Source organism: Rhea americana, unplaced genomic scaffold (assembly GCF_003343005.1).
Source record: "Rhea americana isolate MKP2758 unplaced genomic scaffold, rheAme1 scaffold_255, whole genome shotgun sequence".
Taxonomy (NCBI): domain Eukaryota; kingdom Metazoa; phylum Chordata; class Aves; order Rheiformes; family Rheidae; genus Rhea; species Rhea americana.
In genome coordinates this window covers 581,779-601,886 of record NW_028186374.1, presented here as the reverse complement: position 1 = coordinate 601,886, position 20,108 = coordinate 581,779, and the positions used below count along the sequence as shown (strand labels likewise).

Below are 20,108 nucleotides of genomic sequence, written 5' to 3'. Positions count from 1 at the left end.
GCAAGGAAAATCAAAACAGCAATAATTTCTCAGAGCCTCAAACAGAAAAGCGCTGGAAAACCCCAACCCGCCGCACACCTACTGCTGCACGAGTATTTACACACGCTTTCGTGGCCGCCRAGTAGAAGCGCCAGGATTTGGCCGCCTCGGTCTCGGGCCGCGCCGGCAGAGCAAGGCCCCGCGCGCGTTAAGTGCTTCAGTCACACGACAGCTCTCACAAAAGATCCATCCTGGGGGTTGCAACTGCAGCTGGCACAGTAAAGAACACCTTCCCGGCCTATTTTAAAATAAATCTAGTTACAAAGAAGCTAGTTACAATACGCAATTCTTCCCACAGTCCTCACTACGCAGCCAGTCCTTGGCGCGCCAGCTGCGAGCATCGGCAAGAGAAGTGGCACACACGGACACCTGCGTACGCGGCGCTGCCCCGAGGCAGCTGCTTTCCTCGCGCTRCCCTGCCCTGCCCTGCCCACCGCAGTCGAGAGTCACCTCTGCCACTCGACCGACGTCTGCCTGACTGGCCCTTACACGCACACCCCAACACTTCTTTYGCGAGTCAGAACGCCCCATCTAGCAAGTTATTTTCTGACCGCAGAGTGCACGGTAAACAGGCAGACTAGTTGCTGTACTCCTCTCTGTAAGAAATCAACCCTGGTTTTTTTGTTTCAGCACAGGCTTTTTATCATCCTAGACACCTGTACTAGGAACAGACTGAGCCTATCTCAGAAACATGCCCCAGATGATTTGGTCATACAATGTCTTTTGAAAAAAAAAAAAAGGATATTGGGCCAAATTTTGTCTGTCCTGCCTTAGCTGGAATASTGAGGCAATTCTTAAATGCTGCAGACAAAAAATGAGGTTGCTAAGCACTTAAAAAAAATCTGAATTCCCTTTAACATATATAAACAGAGGAGGAAAAAAATGAATCAAGTTAGAACCAGTGCTACTGATGTTCTCAAATTCCAATTGTGCAAAGRGTCAGGGAGATGTTCTGGAAAGGGCATAAGCATTACAAACATTACAGCAGGTTAGGTTTCCAACCACAGCATTAACTCTAACTGCCGCGTTCACTGGGTCATGACAAACAGTGTGTGAACCACTGGCCTGTATTGAAAACAATCCATCAGATTTATTTATTCCTACTAAAMCAAAATCCTGTTAAACAGTACGTAACTGTGTCTCTACAAACTCACAGCTATCTGCCAAACAATAAAAATTCAAAACTACAAAAGATGAGTTGTATTCAGTAAATATAAATGGGAAATTTAGGCTTTGTGTAGAATGTTTATCAGACTATTTACAGTGCAACACAGATCATTTGAGTTCAGATCTCGCCAGCTTCTCTCTCTTCTGATCTCTTGGAACGAGATTTGCCATTTGTGCTCTCGTGCCGTCTCTCAGAAGAGCTCTTCTCTTTCCTCTCTCTGTCTCGGGACTTTTCTCTTGAAGATCGATCTCTAGAGGATCTGAAGTACAAATTATACCATCACTATAAGCTTCACAACTAAAAGAATATGAAAATATGCATAAAAATGGCAAAGTCTTTCCTAACAGGGCTGYGACATAATCCAAGTTTCTTAAGGAAATGTTTCTAGGCACTGTGATAGCAGAAGTAKTATCACCTGGGATAGAAACGCTGGTCCCTTTGCAAGCTTTATGTAACAGAACTCCAAATTTTACAGTGTGAGAGCACTGCACAGCCTTCGTCACTCTCTCCTTAGAGTGATCCTTTCATAGCTGTTTCCACAGACCCTTTTTGAGGTGTTTTCCTGGGGCCGCTGTTTTACTGGGCCACACTAAAGTGTCTGCAAATTCTTCCTCCTCTATCATTCAGCTCCTGTTTGTGTCTTAAGAGTGTTCTTTGGTCATGCTCTGAGCCCATGGCTTTCTGCTCAAGAACTGCTTTAAATACCAGCTATACTCTTTGGATTCCAATGCTTGCTCAGTCCTGGACTTTATTCTYGTCAAGATGCAGAGTAACAAATGTTTGGCAGCATCCTCTACGTAAAGACTGGATGATGCAGCTTTACATTCACAATCCAAAACAGGGGCAAATCATTTCAGAGATTATCCAAAGGATAGCTACTGATTTCACGACTCAGTGCTTCACTGAGTCAGCCCACACAGAATTAATCAGAGGGCTCCTTGTTAGGTTCAGTCTTGAAAGGCAGTTTTCTGTATGATGCATGCCAACTGTTCAAAATCAGCTTATCATCTAGCAGCCTTCAAAAGGTTGACCCTTTATCATCACTTAACAGCTCTAACCCCTTCAGAACCAGGCAGAAGCTTTCAGAGACCCTGCACAGGTCTCTGAAGAGAGAACTCAGCACCCAGGATTTTTCTTTGCAGTTACAAAAAGGGACCTGGCAGGTACCTTAAAGGCTCCAGATTTTATTCATGTTGATTTTAAAGTATTAAAATATTGCATAAGTGATTTATTAAAACCTTACAGCCCTCTGTATCACATCAACAATTTCATTTTCATTAAATCGTGTCATTTAACCTGAAGACAACATGCATCTCATCTGATTAATTCTTTTGCCAATCCCACAACAATTCCTGTTGTCCATAACTCTCCTACACTGTTGTGGGATCTGTGGAGCTCAGTCACTCCATTTCTTTTTAGAAGCAAGACATCAAGACAAGCAGGACTGTAATGTGAAGTTCATTAATTCTCTAAGTGTAAGCAGAAGCTACACTGTTTCAGGGGATTGGGCTTTTCTGTTTGATCACTTTTTTGTCTCTTTAAACTGCTCTTCATCTCTCCCCACTTCTCAGTAATTTTGTGAAAGTATGTTGGCTAGCCAATCCTCCTGCAACCTCAATGGGCTGATYTGAATGTATTCAAGGTTTTCGAAGTATTCCCTTACCTGCTCTTTAGTAATAGTTATTACAGGGTCTTCCTCACTTCCTAATTGTCCAAACTTCTTTTCTTTATTTTTCATGTTCAAGACAGATTTAAAAAAGGACTTTAGTATCTCAGCCATTGGAGAATCAACAGTATTTATACAACCCCCCCTCAATTATTAACAGACTTTTTTTTTGCAGACCATTATTCCCCTCCCCTTCATCAAGTATCTTTAAAATCTGTTCTTACCCCTTAGCTAGAAGGGGCACAAGACAGTCCACCAACAAGGGTAGGTTTGTTTTCAGCACTGTACTCAAGTGGTGGTGTCTAGTAAGGTGAGACAGCACTAAAGCACTCTCTTACTAACTAACAGCATTAAAAAGAATACTAGRTCCACCTTCAGCGAACACCTGGTGATATACTTGTCCCTGGGCTTAGGAGGGCTGTAAGGAAGCACAATGATTCCTTTGAAGTTTGCTAATACTCATACATATACTTGCTTCCTCGTTCCTCCACCACAGGGGCAGTTTTGCTGAGTTTCAGAAGAGACTTCATACTGTTCTTCAGACTAGGGCACTTCTGTAACACATGATCTCAGTGACAGGAGAATGATATGCCACCTTCTCCTTTCAGCTTTTTCTCCTCCCCTAAATGGACATTTCTAGAAAACTGTCTGTCTCTTGACTATTCTTCATCTTACCGTAACACAAGATTCCCTCCACTTCCCAAATACACTCCCTTCCCCATATCAGTACATGCCCCAGTGCTGAAAGAAAGGAGCCGGGAAGCAGAAGATAACCACAGGAATGTAATATCAAAACCACCTCCCAGTTACTTGACTTTTACAAACCTGTGGAGGCTGAGTTACCACAAGCAGGCTTTTATGCTACTGCTTATACAAGAAAATAAACCAATAGTTTCTCAAGATTCAGCACTGCAATTCAGAGGACAACAGTTCTACCTCCTAGACTCTCCTCTTGAGCTGGGACCCTACTGTTCAGTTACTGCCCTAGTGCTCTCAGATGAGGCTGTCTACAGACAGCCACTGGGAAAACTGCTTTGGCTCGGGAGTTAGCACAGGACACTGCAGCTCCTAGCTTCAGAAACTGGCCACACTGCTGCTCACACTAAGCAATCAGAGGTGGCTCACTGTGATATCAAGGACTCCCCTTTCCAGAAGCACTGTGTGAAAAGCGTGCATACTTGTGTTTTGAGCTCCTGTCTCTGGACCCTCGTCGGTGACCTCTGCTGTGGCTGCGGGAACGGCTCCGGTGGCGTCTGTGTCGGTCTCGGGACCTGGAACGAGACTTCCGCCTCTCTCGGGAAGCTGATCTCGAGCGCCTTCGCCTCCTCTCCCGAGACCGTGATCTGAAGAGGACACGGACCATCTCAGACACAGGCGATACGCCAGTATGTCAGATCTGCACACCCGAGTGCATCTCTCACAGACGTTCAGAGTAACACACATCCAGAGCATCAGCACTCACCCCACAGACACATCTCTGTCAACACAGATCACCCCCAGGGTTAACATACCCCCTCTGGGGCCTACTAACAAAATGCCAGCAGGCAAATTCTGGGAAGCTTACTAAAAAGCTCCCACCATTAGTGTAACCACAAGGCAATGTTTAGAGGATAGCTACCAGCTGCGCTTCAGTCAAAGTGAGGCTGTATAAGAGGCCAAGCCAAAATAAATGACACACAAAATTGCCATAACCTACACTGCAGTCTCCTGTCAAGTACTGCAATTCAGGAGTGCATTTGTTTCAATCTTCTAGAACGAAGTATGCCAATGTGCTTGGAAGACAGCAGAGAAACATTTCCAAGTACATTTTCACATGGAGTAAGGCAACCTTTTCACAGAGAAGTGAAAGGTTTCAATTTTAAATCTCTCCACTTTTATATCTTAGACATTACATATGCAATAGATATATCTCATACATTAAGATAATTAAAGGATATGAGACAGTTATTGTAAAAGGCACTAGGCACATTCTTTGATTCACATTCTGGAGCACACAGCACCCCTTGTCCCTGTCCTGACCGGGCTGGCCAGCATTGGCTCTTTCTAGCCCTGCTGGTGACATTAGAAGTAGCACAGCACCATGAAAGCGTCCAAGTGGTAGCTCCTATTTCTTTCAGAGAGGATGACAAAAAGAATGGAGTACTGCATGAACTGCACTGAGACCCATGAAAAGCCCCTTTAACTAGACAGAAACAAAAACAGGCATTTGGGAGAACTGCACACTCACCTTCGACGATCTCTATTTCTTGATCCAGACCTAAAAAGGAGTGTTCAAGTGAGAGAAGGTATGATAAAGCTGGTGTTTTTTCAATAACGTAATCCATTCTCCTTAGTAGCTTCTCACAAGAATGCCATAAATACTCAAAATGTCAGATAAAAAAAAAAAAAAAAGCTTGCCATAAAAACTAAAAACCTTAAAGCATTCAGTTAGCATTTTTTTTTAAATCAAAAGCAAAGAACTTTGTAGAAGCAAGCACTAGTTTCTACAAAACTTTTCAGGGAAAATTTCTCAATTCCATGAAACRTTTCCTATCTGAAGAGCTCCACAAACCAATCCAGTCTCTGATAACACAACTCCACCATGCACCTTTCCAACCTCAAATTTTACTGTGCACATTCAGTATGTACTTGTCACCCCCTCTAGTTCAAAATTTTCAAGGAAGACGACTGTCACACTACAGTCAAAAAGAGAAAACTGGCAACTGTCCAGCTTATGATTTTGGTTCCTTCAAGGTAAATGCACATAAAAAAGGTTTAAGAAAAACACAGTATCTTCTCACTTTTCTCATTTAAGAGACATTAAATGGAAGTTTGCACTATTGTTTTCTCTTTGGGGAAGATGAGCTAGAAAAAAAGAGGGAACACAGAAACAAGGGAAGAACTGTTACTAAGAGACACACTGAAAATCTTTCATTCAGACTTGAGAGCAAATTTAGCAGTGGGTCTTGTAATGCACTRAAGTCCCACCCCACTCATTCTCATTTGTATTACTTCAGAGCTCGCGTATGGCTCTTTTAGTTCCATTCCCAGAAACATTAGCTTCTGAAAATAGTCTGAAAACAGTAAAGTCACACTTCTTTCAATTTCTGAGCACCATTGCTCAGTACTACTTAGAATACCACTGCATGTGGAAGATACACCCTTCTTTTTTCTCTAGAGGCATTTCAAAGCCAGCATACTTTTAGCAGAAACGCACCTCCAAACTTCATGCACAGTCTGAATGGTCGCTTTCTGATTTAATTAAGAGGTGGGCAGTCTCTGTTCAGTGAGCTGGAGATCCAGGCTCTTAACTGCTCTGATCTCCTCACTGCAGACAGACTCACAGGGGATGTTCCAGTTACTGAATGCAAAAAGAGCTCTGTGGCTCTAACTGAGATGCAGCTGAGTGATGCACAAACAAAAGAAAATAATAATTCAAAAAACACAATAGAAAAGTGTCTATTTTAATCACAGCCTTTTAAAACCATACCTGGATAAGACAAGAATACAAGGATCAATGCGCACTGATATTCCTTCACAAGGAAATGGGGTTGTTCATCCATTACAGGAAAAAAACAAACATCCATAAAGGAATTCAGCTTACAGGATTGTAAACAGGACAGAGCTGAACTCGGAGCCAGGTGATTGAACCATAGGCTGAGGCAACACATGACAAAACCAGGTGAAGGCAGAGCTGATAAACCAGCAGAGCAAGGCAATAGCCATGCACCTTCTCATGTGACAGAACCTGAGTGCACAACTGGACCTCCCGTAGATGCCTTGTAGGTGGTCGAACCTGTACTGGTGACTGCATTTACTTCAAGTGCTCAATGTCCTTCTGCTCCTGACCACTTTATTCTGAACCACTGGGGCACATATCCACACAAAGCCTTCTCAAACTCAAGTGATAGTCTTACRGAGTAAGACAGTGAAGATGCTGCATATGAAAACACCACAAAAACAGGTATGAAGGAAGTACATGTTTTCTGTGGTTCCTTCAAGTATGAAGTTCTGCTTAAGAAAGGTAGTCTAACAGCTGGAAGAACCTACTGATCAGTTTTTGATGGAAAAACCGCCCCTGTAAGCAGTGCTGCACAACACCCACAGCAGAGGGTAGGAACTGGGAAATCTAGGTTCTAGCTCCAGTTCTGGTACTAAATGCCCACTGGAACAACTATTTTCTTTCCTTGAATCGTTTTCCTCTCCAAAATAAAACCTTATTGACCTCTTCTGTATGATACTCAGGTACAAAAAAACACATGTTACAAAAGCCAGAACAGAAGAGTACACAGATGCCTTCACACGGGAGCGAAGCCCAAGGCTGGCCATATGCAGAGCTAGCAAGAACTCATGCTTTAGGACAACCCAATGCAATGCTTAAAACCTTATGCATTTAAAGCATTGGGTATTCAAAACTAGTCTTCAAACACCATTAGCAGATATATTCACATGTTTTCAAAAAACACATGTATGTCACAGGAGGAAAGCTGCAAGYATTTTGGGGAGATGCAGACCAACTAAGAGATCCAGAGAATTTTCCTTGAAGGCAACTCTGTTGGCTTTGGTGAGTTTCCCACAAAAATGAACTCCAGGAACACGGGGACAGACATACTAAGTCCAAGTTAGAAGTGGTCACACTATGCTTCAGAAAGAGCTTGCCACAAAGCAGCTGCGCTGGAAGACACTTCTTGTTTTGTTTTCAACTTCCTCTCCATAACAAGCCAGATTTACAATATGACAACACACATCAGTCCCTTGCAATTAATTCCTGCACTCATCAGCCAATTCCAGGTTCTGCAGGTCCCAAATATAACTGCATTACTGCCAAWTTTGCATGGAGGCCAGAAAAATGAGATGTTCTACAGAAAGTGCCGCATGAATTGACACTTCATATGACATCGGCTAATCCACATGGAGAACGAACCCATAAAACACCCACATCAGATAAAGCRTAACAATTTGGGGCTTACATCTTCATAGATGCCAAAATCACCAAGTCACAGACTACAGAAARCCAAGCTTCTTTGACTTTGCTACTTCTTTACTAACATTTCCAGAAGTCAGCACCATCTTAGAGCATACTGTAGTTATCTACCTCATATGGATGGTTAAAAAAACCTCTTCAATAAGGCTAAGGGTCAGAAAGAGCTCTCCATAGGCCTTTTTTTGAAGGGGGGGAGGGGGAAGGGGTGCAGAAGTACAAGACTGAGTAAAAGCACTTTAGGTAGGACTAGGGAATGCTTTGACAATGAGAGTAGCATTCCTGCTCTGCCACTTCCGCTGCCTACCCTTAGCAAATAGCCACCTTCTTCACATCAGGCTCACGTTTATATGAAGTGTTTACACACAGATTCCTGTTCGGTCAGAGTAAAGACAACAAAGGTTTTCCAGTTCAGCCAGCAAGAGGCAGAAGAGCTTGTCACCTGAACACCAACACCACAGCCACTCCCATTATTTAAGGATTATACACRTATGAGTGAGAGGTGACATATATGGCAATGGCCACCAAAAGCAGCCAATCATTAGGACCCTTCAAAGCAGACCACCACATGGATGTCCTGGAAAGCATTTTGGAAAGTTGTTCCAACAGTACCTCACTGTTAACACTGGAAAGTTTCTGAATAAGAATCACAGCCTGCATTTTGTGCTCAGAGGCTAGCTCCATTTTTTTTAAATCATCTTTGGCCAGGGAATTTTTTCATGACCAGTGCCTTCTGAGCAGAGCTAGCACTCATCCTAACTTTCCCACTCAGATGCATTGGCTGAAGGCATTTTATCCGGACTTGGATTCAAAAGATGGTACCAATACAGGCCTGAAGACTGCTAGGAACTCATAGAATCGCAGAATGGTTGAAGTTGGAAGCGGTTTTTAAAGATTACACAGCCCAGTTCCCTTGCTCAAGAAAGATCACCTATAGCAGGTTGTCCAGGACTCTGTCCAGACAGTTTTGGAACACTTCCAAGGATGGAGACTCCATCACTTCTCTAGGCAGCCTGTTCCAATGCTCAGTCACCCTCACAGGAAAGAAGTTTTTCTTCATGTTCAGATTGACTTCCTGTGCTTCAGTATGTGCCTGCTGCCCTCTCATCCTGTCGTTGGCCACCACTGAAAGGAGTCTGGCTCAGCCTTCTTTAATACCTTCCCTTCAGATATATATACATATTGATAAGATCCCTCCTCAGCCTTCTCTCCTCCAAGCCAAACAAATCCAGCTCTCTCAGCCTTTTCTCATGAGAGATGTTCTTGCTCAGAACTCTACACAGCGCTCCAGCTACAGTCTCTGCAGGACTGRGTAGATGGGAAGGATCATCTCCCCTCAGTCTGCTGGCAATGCTCTCTCTAATGCAGCCCAGGATACCATTTGCCTTCTTGGCCACAACAGCACATCGCTGGTTCATGGTCAACTTCTTGTCTACCAGGACCTCCAGGTCCTTCTCTGCAGAGTTGCCTTCCAGCAGGTCAGCCCCTAATCTGTCCTGGGGCACGGGGTTATTTCTCCCCAGGTGCAGGACTCTGCACTTCCCTTTACTGAACTTCACGTGGTTCCTCTTGCCCATCACTCCAGCCTGTCATGATCTCTCTGAATAGGGGTATAGACCTCTGGTGCATCAGCCACTCCATCCCAGTTTTGTATCATCAGCAAACTTGCTGAGTGTGCACTCTGCCCCATCATCCAGGTCATTGATGAATAAGTTGAACAAGATGGGATCCACTCTTGATCCTGGGGTACTCCACTAGCTACCGGTCTCCAATTAGACTTTGCACCRCCGATCAAAACCCTCTGAGCTCTGTCAGTTTTCAATCCACCTGTGTGCTCATCTGGCCTATAACATCCTCAAAGGCAAACTGAGAAACTATGGGAGACAGTGTCAAAAGCCTTACTGAAGTCAAGGTAGACAACATTCACTGTTCTCTCCTCAACCTGCCAGCTAGCCATTCCATCATAGAAGGCCATCAGGGYGTTTTAAGCATGATTTGCCCTTTGAAAATCCATGCTAACTACTCCTGATCATCTTTTTGTCCTTCCTGTGCCTGGAAACAGTATCTAAGACTAGCTGCTCCATAACCTTCTGAGGGATGGAGGTGAGACTTTCAGCCTGTAGTTCCATGTGTCCTCCTTCCGATCCTTTTAGAAGACTGGAGTGACATTTGCTTTCTTCCAGTCCTGAGGAACCTCTCCCAATTGCAATAACCTTACAAAGATGACTGCTATCTTTCTATCTGAAAGAAATGGAGGCTAGAATGACTCTGTGTGTGGTGTTAAAGCAGGGGTTTTATGCCTTTTTTTTTTTTGCTTCATTTTTTATTACATACTAAGGTGCTCAAACAGCCTCCAGAGCATGCCCAAAAGTTGATCCAACCACACACACTGGAGCAGATGTTGCTCTCCTTTGGCATTCAGACACAAGAAATTAGGCTACTTCAAAAATAGCTTCACAAACCAGTTATCAGCTTTCACTTACCGCCTGCCCATTCTCTCCTCTCGTTCTCTCTCTTCTCTCCGCCTCAAACGATCCTGGTTTCTTTTCTCCTGCTTTTCTGCCACTGTTTTCTAGAAAAGAAGTTCACATCATGTTTCAGCCATACAGTAACAGGTCAGAGAGATCTGCAGGGAGACTGTTCAGATATTGAGAATCTGTCAAGGTTCTCATTTTCCTCACAACTTTACTAACACACATCAGTGCAGGAAATATCATTCCCAGWTCTGCTTTCAGTGCTTGTGCTACACGAGACTAGTCCACAAGCTTTGAGGCAGGGACTGTCTCACCATGAGTATACACAACAGTGCTCCATCTCTGTGCCAATGATGCATCAAGGCCCTGACCTGAACATACTGCCTGACGAACAAGGCACAGGAATTATAATCCTCCACTMAAGCAGACTAAAGCTTTCTGTTCATGAGCAAGGCCATTATCACAATTTTATTACAAAGCAATCCAGAAAACTTCTACTCAACACTTCCTCTACTCAAGACCTTCCGTGACAGCACTATGAACCTCTTCATAGTTAGGCAAACGTCCATTTGAAGTTTCAGAGATTCTGTAAGTCAGAACAAGAAATTTCTTGGGCTTACACAAGCTGTCTGCAAAGAATTCTCTATGAACTTAAAGTGCTGAATGTCTTCAGGACTACAAGGAGAAGGTTTGAAATAGACAGGATTACCCTCAGCTGATCCAGTTTCTCACGAATCTGAATGAAGCCCAGGTGTAATTTGCCTCCAAAGTGGTCAGCAAGACGCCTGTCGTTGTCATGGAGACCAAGATATGCAGAACAGACTTCACATACACGCAGCTTCTGCTGTTGGAAACTGGACGCAGGCATTGAATTTCGGTATTCTTCCTGAAAAGAGAAAAAAACAGCCAATTGTCAAGGACAGCCCCTTACATAGTCGCAACTCTCCAGAAAACACCMGAAGAAATTGTCCTGTTGCCTTCAGAGGTCAGAAAAGAATCCTCAACRTAAACAAGGTGCCATACAAAACACTTCAGCTAGCCTGACAGTCTATCCCTGCRAGTGACTAGTAATCAGATACTTCAGAGGAAGAAACCCCTTCACAGTCAGTACTTTTCAGTAGATAAAGGTTTCTAAAAGCTTTTCAATGTCAGTCACATTCCACTGCCAACTGCTTGCCAGTACATTGATGAAACTGAAAAAGGGAGGCGCTGGTGAAAGAAGAAAAGCAGCAGGAACTACCCAGCTTTTGTCACACACTAGTCTAGTTCAGTCAGTTATTACAATTCACAGGAAGATCAAAGCCATACCTCAGCCTCTTTCTTTTTGGCTCGGACCTTCTCCACTTCCATCAGGATCTTCTGAGACTCGTCAACATTTCCTTCAGCTCCCAGCTGTTCAGCTTTAGCTAGGAGTTTTCCAATGTCTTCATTCAGCTCATGTACTTTCTCTGCCTGAAGAGAATAGTTTGTTTTAAACAGGATAAAAAAAAAAAAAAACTTGGGAAAGCTTGAAGGACAATTTTTTTTCTTTTTTTCTTAAAAAAAAAAAAAAAAAAGGCAGTTATTGGAAGCTGACTAGAAGCCTTCAACAGTCAAAGGAGTCCCAAGGAAAAAGAAAAAGAGACACTGATGGGCCAAGTACTGACAAGGCAGTTGGCAATACATAGCAAAGGGAGAAAAATGGACATGGACAAGACATCATCAGTTCTACTGCAGACAATGTGGCACATTCCTGGCTTACCAAACAGAGTAAAGCAACTAAAGCAACCTATTTTAGAGCTCACGCATTACTCCAGTATGTCTTCCCTTTCTGAATCAGTAAGTTTATCACAAAGGTTGAAGTAGCATTACTTCATTCCAGGACTACAGCTGGAATTCACAGGCTCCCTGGAGCCTAACTTTCCAACATCAATGGCTTCAGAGACAACACAGAGCCAGTGCTCTTCCCCAGGCTTTCAGGACAAATATTTAACAAGAGGACAATACCTTTGCAGACACTTCAGCACTAATCTCTTCTTGTGTCTCAGCCAGGCGTTTCTTAGCCAGTTCTGTTCTCCTATCACACTCTGCAATGAAGGATTCCAGGTGATCCATAGCCTGCATTTTTCAAACAAAGAATAGTGATTAAAGGTGCTCCCAGTTCCACGACACGTTGTAAAGAAATAAAATTTGTCAACTGTTCAGAACCTGATCCTTTACTCTGACACATGCTGCAGGATGCTGACATTAAAACTACTTTACACTGTAACTCCACAGCATGAACTACAGGTGCAAAGACAGAAGCACTGGAATAACATGAAAAGGCAAGACAGAATTGTTCTTCCACTTAATTTGTTCCATCATAGAGAGACAAATCTGGTAAAAGTGAAACAGAGCAGGAGGCTTTTAACATTATATCTCTTTCTGGGACAAGCCACCACATTACAATATCCTGTTACAGAGTAGTGGGTGTGGGTTGCAAGGAATGCTGGAAGATCCTTGGAGCTACCCGGACTAATAGGGTTGCAAGGGTGATAATTACTTTTACACTTTAAAGTCAGCACCCAGATGACATCTGGGAAGGGATCACATTCTTGTCACATAATGCATCATCTGGTTAGCCGAAATGCCTGTTGAGTTCAGCTGCTCAACCAAATAACTTCAAGAGCAGTTTCTACAAGAATAAAAATTCTCAAAACTTACATCCAGCTCAAAAAACAGGTCTCTCTCTTTACTTGCAATCTCATAATCTGCTCGCAGTGCCAAGTCATGAATCTTTGTACATTCTCCAAGGTCCATACGCTGTTGAAAAGAAAAAAAKAGAAATCAACACAAGAGCCTCCCATTATAACAAGCAGCACAGATATTTAACTCTTGCCAGTTAACTTCAAAATAAAGGCTCTTTAGGAAAGAGAGCTTCCTTTCAAGCTGTCAATAATAGAAGTAGCCAGAAGGACTACAGGTTCGCTAGAAGCACCTTCTACATCTTTCTGGAGCAACACTAAAACACCCCAACTCTTTTAAGTCCAGTTCCACTTCTGCTCTAGCTCACAACATGGCCTCACAAAGAGCTGGGAAGGCACAGCATACTGCAGCAGAAACTCCTTCAGTGGGCACCAACACCAAACACCTCATATAATGGAACTACAGTACCAGCAAAACATATAGCTTTGTATCCAAAATTTAAAACTCACATAGAAAAGCACATGTGTGTCAGAGAGAGCCTGGGTAAAATAGTGAACRATACCAGACAAATCACAAAATACAGAGGGAACTATTCCCATCAGGAGAGAAATGAACTTAAGGGTAAAGGAGTACAGGCAGAAGAAAAGCTCAACTCCACGCACAGCAACATCAGACACATACAGTCAAACCCTACTATCAACCCCTTCCCATATTCAGTTGCAGCTGTGGATTTTAAAATCCCACCAGTCCAGCAAAGCAAATTGCTACGCATAAACCTACAAGTRTTTCTCTAGACAAAGACGACTTACTGAGAACATCTCCTTTGCCAGAAAGCCCTGACCCGCATTCTACCCTTCACTCCCATAGCAGTAAACGCTATTTAAATTTGTTGTTTTTTCCCCAACCTAGTAGTTAACAGCAAAAAAAGATGAATTATGCTCTTAAAACATGAAAATTGCACTTCTGCATTATCAATATTTAACAGAGAGCACTTCTCTTATTCCTTACATAGAAAAAGAACCTAACATTTTGAAAGCCAGAATAACACAAGGCTTAAATGTGAGCCGCAGCAAGCTGGAAGAACGACCAACGCACACGGCATCACATGAAGTAACACCCCAGCCAGTCATCCATCCTCTTCCCTCCCAGCCACCTCCAGTCCCAAGGAGCCCAAAACTGAACGCCACAGACGACAACACATTAAAAAGAGAGTACTACAGTGAAAGCTAAACACAGCTAAACCAGGACTCAGAACCCCTGCAAAACACCCCAAGCTAGAGCTGGGGGTGCCAGGCACACTCACGTGAAGCAGTGCACTCACACAACAACAACGCTAGTGATTAGTAGGAAGCAAAGCAACTAAAGCAAACTCCACCAAGTAATGCTCACGTTTTAGACAGTTACCTGTGTTACTAACTTTTCTTTTTCAAACAAAAAACAATTCAGGGTGACTTGCCACTATTTATTCTTCCTCATTTTGCTCAGATTTACCAAAGGTTGGAGGCCACAAGCAGCAGGCTATAGAAACAGATGCTGCCTTCAGGACTAGTCCTGTTTGAGCTCTCTAATAGTAGAAATTTAATTCCTACAAAAAAAAGTGTTACAGTGTGTTCAGAGGTTAGTGTTCATCTTCAGGCAAGCCTCTCCAAGGGATGCTAGGTTACTGTCATTATATCACAAAAACAACTGTCCACAACATTAGAGCATGATGTGACTTAAATCTTTTATTTTTATGGTCATTCTAGCGGGATTCCTTTCCAGTACAGGGAGAAACGATGACATCTTAYGAAACTGTCAGAAACTGTAAATATTATTCTCTGAAATCTTCTTGCAAGCTGAAGCACTAGCCCCACTTCAGAGAAGGAAGTCCAACCCAAAACTTCAGAAAAATCCAGTGTGCTCTGTATTCCTCTCCCCACTTCGTTAGAAGGCAGCGAATCTCCCAACCTCTTCCTCTGGGAGAATATCCAGGATTTGTCAGCATACAAACCTCAAGTCTTCCTCCAAGTTCTTGATTTATGATGATACTGATACTTCAGACAGGTTACCAGAAGACCAGAAGAACCTGAACAAAGATTCACCTCCTCCCCACACCCACCCACCCAACATTTAATACACCTAGATACCCACTAATAGTTAGTCCGGCTCACAATTTCTGAGCAGTCCAAGTTCCGAGCGTCCAAGTCTTAGGAGCTTTTCAGCTAAACTGCTAACTCACCAGATCTTTCTTCCATAAGGAACACTCTTCAGAAGTAAACAGCGCTACAGAATTTTGCCCAAACAAAAATGGAAAGCACAGATTCCCATGAAAAAAATCTTCATATTTCTTCAGCTGATATCTTCCAGTAGTGGATACAATAATTCTATGAATGCAATTTCCCAGTAATATTCTACCTGCACAGCTTTTAGATTTATCTGTCTACTCATTAGCTGAGCCAACAAATTTAGAGGATTATCACCTGATGTCATCTCTGAACATGCTTCAGTCCTCCCACTGACACAAATATGCCCACTGTCTGTTCTAGAGCTAACTCAGTACAGGTCACTAACAGCCTAGATAACAAGCCCCCAGATAACAGCACATGGATGTACTAACCACTAACTCACATTCTTSCAGAATTTTCCACCTTTCCCATTGAAGCCAACAAGAGAACCACCGTAGCTTATTTAGTGACAAGTTTTAACATACAACAAGAGCTGAACAGAGTATCTTCACCTGGGAACACAGAGTTTGGGAATAAATCAAGGAGCAAACAGTCCCTGAGTCAGCATAGCTGATCAGATGTCTAGCAAACTGTTCCTCCCACAGTGAAAACAGTTTCCCAGTAAGTCCAAAAATATTAATAATTCCACCTCTTTAACRGTGTCCGAAAATATGCAGAATGGAGACTTTACTGCTTCTCTAATTCAGAGTTTTGCCACAATGCTTTGAGATATTTCTGGGGTCAAAAAACAAACAAAAAAACCACAAGAGCAAGCCAAATTAAAATTCTAGCTCTTGTGACCAGACACCTCAGCCTACCTATACAAAGCAAACACCAACATGCCTCCTGCAGCTCTCAGGAAATACACCAGAACTTCATTTAAAGTCTGGAGTCCTCCTCATATGCTGCACCTGAAGGTCAGTGAATGGGACTTCATGACATTTCACTGAACGTAACTACTCACAGGACCCAGCCTCCTGCTCTTTTCCAGTCAGCCTCTCAATCCTTAGGAGTATCTGCATACGTGAAGGATGCAGCAGTAATAGTACCTACAGGGGGAAGGATGAATCATGATAACTACCAGAAGGCTTGGAGTATCTCTTGGAAGTTTCCATAAAGATCCAAGGTCATACTTTCAATACACATCCAGAGGTGGATGCTRTGTGATCCAGTTAAGGCTGCTTCACTCACATCTCTCAATCTCTCTTAATAGAGACTAAGTCACTAGTAGAACTGTTTGAGTTCATAAAATTTGCATATTCCAATTAAGTTTCATTCTGTGCYGGTACCACGGACAGCTGAAACGCCGATTCCCTCGCAGAAATCACATGTTCTTGCACCAGATCTGTGGCACCAGATTTTCTTACTGTCAAGAACAGGCTGAGAGCAATGCAGAGAGCTCCACAGACACTTCAAGGGCACATGATCATTTAAGAGATCCAAAAGCTCCCTTATACAGGAGCAGTCTTCCCTCCTGCTGCTGCGTGAGAATTCTGAGAGCAAATTCCACACTGAGAACAAGGAGACAACTCACTGCACACAAGTGACAACAGAAGCAAGAGAAACAGTTTTCTCAGTGGGCCCCTACCTGACCCAGGGGACTCCAAACATATCTGAACACCTTAGATTTTTTTTCTCTGYGCTTTGATGCTAGAGCCAATGGTCCCACTCACCACTAAATTTAATCTTTTCAGCTTCTACCTTCTTCCTGGAAATCTGCCAGAAGGGGAAGAAGGCAGCCTGCACTTTCAAAYGAAATTTGGGCCCTGAAATGCTGCTATAAAAAATACACCCTAACCCACAAGATGACCTGCCCAGAGGAGGGMAGAGACAATTTAAACACCTTTAAAATTCTGAACTGTAAGTAAGGTGATATGGAAGCTGATGTAGGGGTTCCTGGAAAATATATCTGAGCTTCAAATTTCTGCCCTACATCCCTTATAAGAGTTGAAAAATATACAGGTTGGTATTCAACTCTACCCATCTTACTCAGGAATAATAAGCATTCAGAAGTTGAAGTTTGAGTGCTCAGAGCCAAGGCAGATTTTGCTAAAGCTCTTYCTACTAGCACTGCCATACAGTCTTGCTCTAGCAGTGATACAATCTAAAGGAAAACTGCTGGCCCTTCCCTTTGCTGGTAATCCATTATGTCAAATCAAGCTATTGATAAAATGAAAAGGTGGGCATCTTTAAATAATCTAGTTAAATGGATGGACAATGTAAAACATCACTGTATTTAGTGTCAAACAGTAAGGCTAAAGACCGATTTCAAGTACCCACATTCATCTTCATCCTGCAATTATGTAACATTGAAACAACTAAAAAAAAAAAATGTGCCACCTGTTCTTTTGAAAGTCAAGCTGGATCTTTCATCTGGGGTGCCTAAATAAGATACTTCATTCCACAAGATCATTTTTTAAAAGCTTATTTCATCTTTTGCTCACATAGAGMGCGTTTAAGCCAAATTTCTGAAAATTAGCTAGCTCTTTCCCCAGAGGGCAGCAACTAAGGAAGCAGGGAGATGCAACTGTTTTTAATCAGGCAGGCAGAGTGACATACTGCTCAGCCCAGCTAATTCTAAAGACAAAGTCTGCCTGAGCTGTATGCAACCCGCCATCAGCACTCCAATGCTTCCTGCAGCTAAGCAGTAACAATGAAAAAGCTGCTGCTGAGGCAGTTCCATCAGAAGAACATCACATGCTTTAAAAGGAGACTGAAAAGATGCGAGGGTTAAGGATTATTTCAGCTAGTGAGAAAAAAGATCTTGCTAACGTGAAGATATAATGGTGAACTACAGTGCCCAGGAGGCCAGGGAGCTGAAAGAGGCTCTGATCTTGTGACCTTCACAAGACAAGCTGCAGGCCCAAATGACCCCAAATCGATAAAATAGAAATAGTCTTGCAACTTCACAAGAATTGTGAGAAAAGAACGTTTCAAGATAACTCTGGGAACTCCCAGATACATTAGTTTCAATCACAGGTCACAAACTAAAATTAAAATTATGCCTGTTCCTAGGGCATGGAACACTTGATCTCTCCCAAGTGGCATCTCTTAGAGGTTATCTATGATGCATGGATTAGTGCTGAACTGTGTTATCAGCTTCTGTCATATGGTAACACCTTATGATAAAGGATATACTTACTGTTCCTGCCAGGATATCATGAGGACAGCAGTCCAGAAGGTGGCTCTTGCAAACACGATCATCTGTGAACTTCACCCTTTGTCTGGTTTCATCTCCTGAAATTCATTTGTGGTTTTAAATAAGGAGACATTAGAATACTGGTAAGAGTACTAAGATGTCGGTATGATCATTTCTCCTCAATATGCAGATTAAAATACTTGGTGTTCCTGCTCCCCAAGATAACTCGAAAAAGCTTAGAGGGTAACAGGATATTTTGGAACGTTTACAATTGGCAATAAATACTATTTTAGCGTTTATTCATCCAGTACACCATGTTAAACACAGTGTTGGCGAGCCAGATAGTGTCCACAGCCTGTCATCCATATAAAGAGACAGCACAGCCAGAAGAGAAAAAAGGAGACAGTCTGGCTCACAGCCAAAACTTATTTTCTTCCTTTTTTAATGTGACGAATGGGGCAGGAGATATTGAAACCCATGCTATCAGAGGGCCATGAATCACAAAACAGGGCTGTGCTTGACACTTTACAGGCAGCTGCTATTTGCTAATCTGATAATTAAGACATCAGTCCATTTGGTTTGAAAGCCAAATATGCAGTGTGCTTTCCAAGGCCGTGCAAAGATGAATCTCGTAGGTCTTGGCCTCGAACATGAAGCGTACTTCCCACCCACTTCCCACCCTCAGAAGACAATTTACACTCAGGAGCCACTTAAACGAGACAATATCAGAAAAGCAAAAAAATATATAAATAAATAAAAAAAAGAAAAAAAGAAACAAAGTTAGTCAATACACACTGCGAGCTCCAACATATACTATACCCATCTGCATTCTTCAAGACCTCAGCTGCAGAATTTTATGCCCACTGTTGAAAAGTTTTAAAGGAAAAGTTTTCTTGCCCACACCTGCAGTAAGGAAGTCAGGGGAATGATACATAAAAGTAAAGGCAAAGTGGTAATGGTATGTGACAAATTTAAAGCTAATCTGTGTATATGACACAGGTATGTGTAATACTAACGTATGAATATAGTTTAGGATTTGCAAGCATCCAGGAATAATGTTTGTCTACTGAAAATGTGTTTTTTTTTTCTTTCTAAGCTACGCTTTTAAAGTTACTTGTGAAAAAAAAAGCAAACACTTTTTTTTTTGTTATAACAGCTTTAAAAATTGGTTGTGACTCACGGCTCGATGAACATGAGGCTTTTCTGCAACTCCCTTGCAGATTGATGTAGGCAGGCAAAGATACACTGAACCTTTATAAATAAAATAGAGGGGCCACAATTGTTCAGTTTGTATGAAATAAAAATATGGGAAGCAATTCAAAAGCAACTCAATACACAAAGAAAGAAAAGCACTTATTCACTTACGAAACAAAGTGCAAAGTACCTGAACAGCCCTGCTAATGTGCCAAAGTGAATTTAAGTATTTGGTAAGCCGCAGAAAGAAGATACAAACCGTAGTAGGAATATATTTTGGACAGGCTGCAACCTTTCTTTCCTTGGACAACAACTACCACGGCTGGCTCCTAGCGGCACACCTACCTACATGCTTCCGTATGCGCGGTGTTGACTAGACACAGAGCTTTCCCCTGCGAGGCTACGGGCGGAAAACCTCCGTGCGGCAGCCGGGGCTCGGGCCCGGCCCGGCGGGCTCCCCTCGCGGCGCCTCCCGGGGCTCGGCCCCGCCGGGCTCTCTCTAGGGGCAGGGCCGAGGCGCGCTGCTCCGCCGGGCGGGCCTACCGCTACCCTACCGCCCGGCGAGCTCGCTGGGCCGCCCCGAGGCGCGGCGATGCCCGG

The 20,108-nt window shown here is 43.0% G+C and overlaps 1 protein-coding gene across 3 annotated transcripts; it reads right to left on the bottom strand.

Moving 5' to 3' along the window:
• Positions 1-755: 755 nt before the first annotated feature.
• Positions 756-19,901, bottom strand: LUC7L (LUC7 like). 3 transcript variants are annotated; one of them, XM_085307210.1, is made up of 11 exons: positions 19,134-19,217; positions 18,318-18,412; positions 12,990-13,088; positions 12,294-12,404; positions 11,616-11,759; positions 11,017-11,193; positions 10,317-10,405; positions 5,101-5,130; positions 4,052-4,216; positions 2,871-2,932; positions 1,379-1,466 (listed from the first exon to the last, which is right to left on the bottom strand). In XM_085307210.1, the coding sequence occupies exons 1-10, from the start codon at positions 19,141-19,143 to the stop codon at positions 2,905-2,907; spliced, it is 948 nt and encodes a 315-aa protein (XP_085163336.1). In that variant the 5' UTR covers positions 19,144-19,217; the 3' UTR covers positions 1,379-1,466; positions 2,871-2,904. The 3 variants fall into 3 exon arrangements, with proteins under 3 accessions (XP_085163335.1, XP_085163334.1, XP_085163336.1); XM_085307209.1 differs by lacking the exons at positions 2,871-2,932; positions 19,134-19,217 and adding an exon at positions 19,854-19,901 and having other exon boundaries at positions 756-1,466; XM_085307208.1 differs by lacking the exon at positions 2,871-2,932 and having other exon boundaries at positions 756-1,466; positions 19,134-19,464.
• Between the last annotated feature and the right edge of the window lie 207 nt (positions 19,902-20,108).

Coding starts and splice junctions, on each gene's coding strand:
- LUC7L (XM_085307208.1), bottom strand. Junction 11,194..11,615: donor CCAAAAAGAAAGAGGCTGAG/GTATGGCTTTGA, acceptor TTCTCTTTTCAG/GAAGAATACCGAAATTCAAT. Junction 4,217..5,100: donor AGAAATAGAGATCGTCGAAG/GTGAGTGTGCAG, acceptor TGTCCTCTTCAG/ATCACGGTCTCGGGAGAGGA.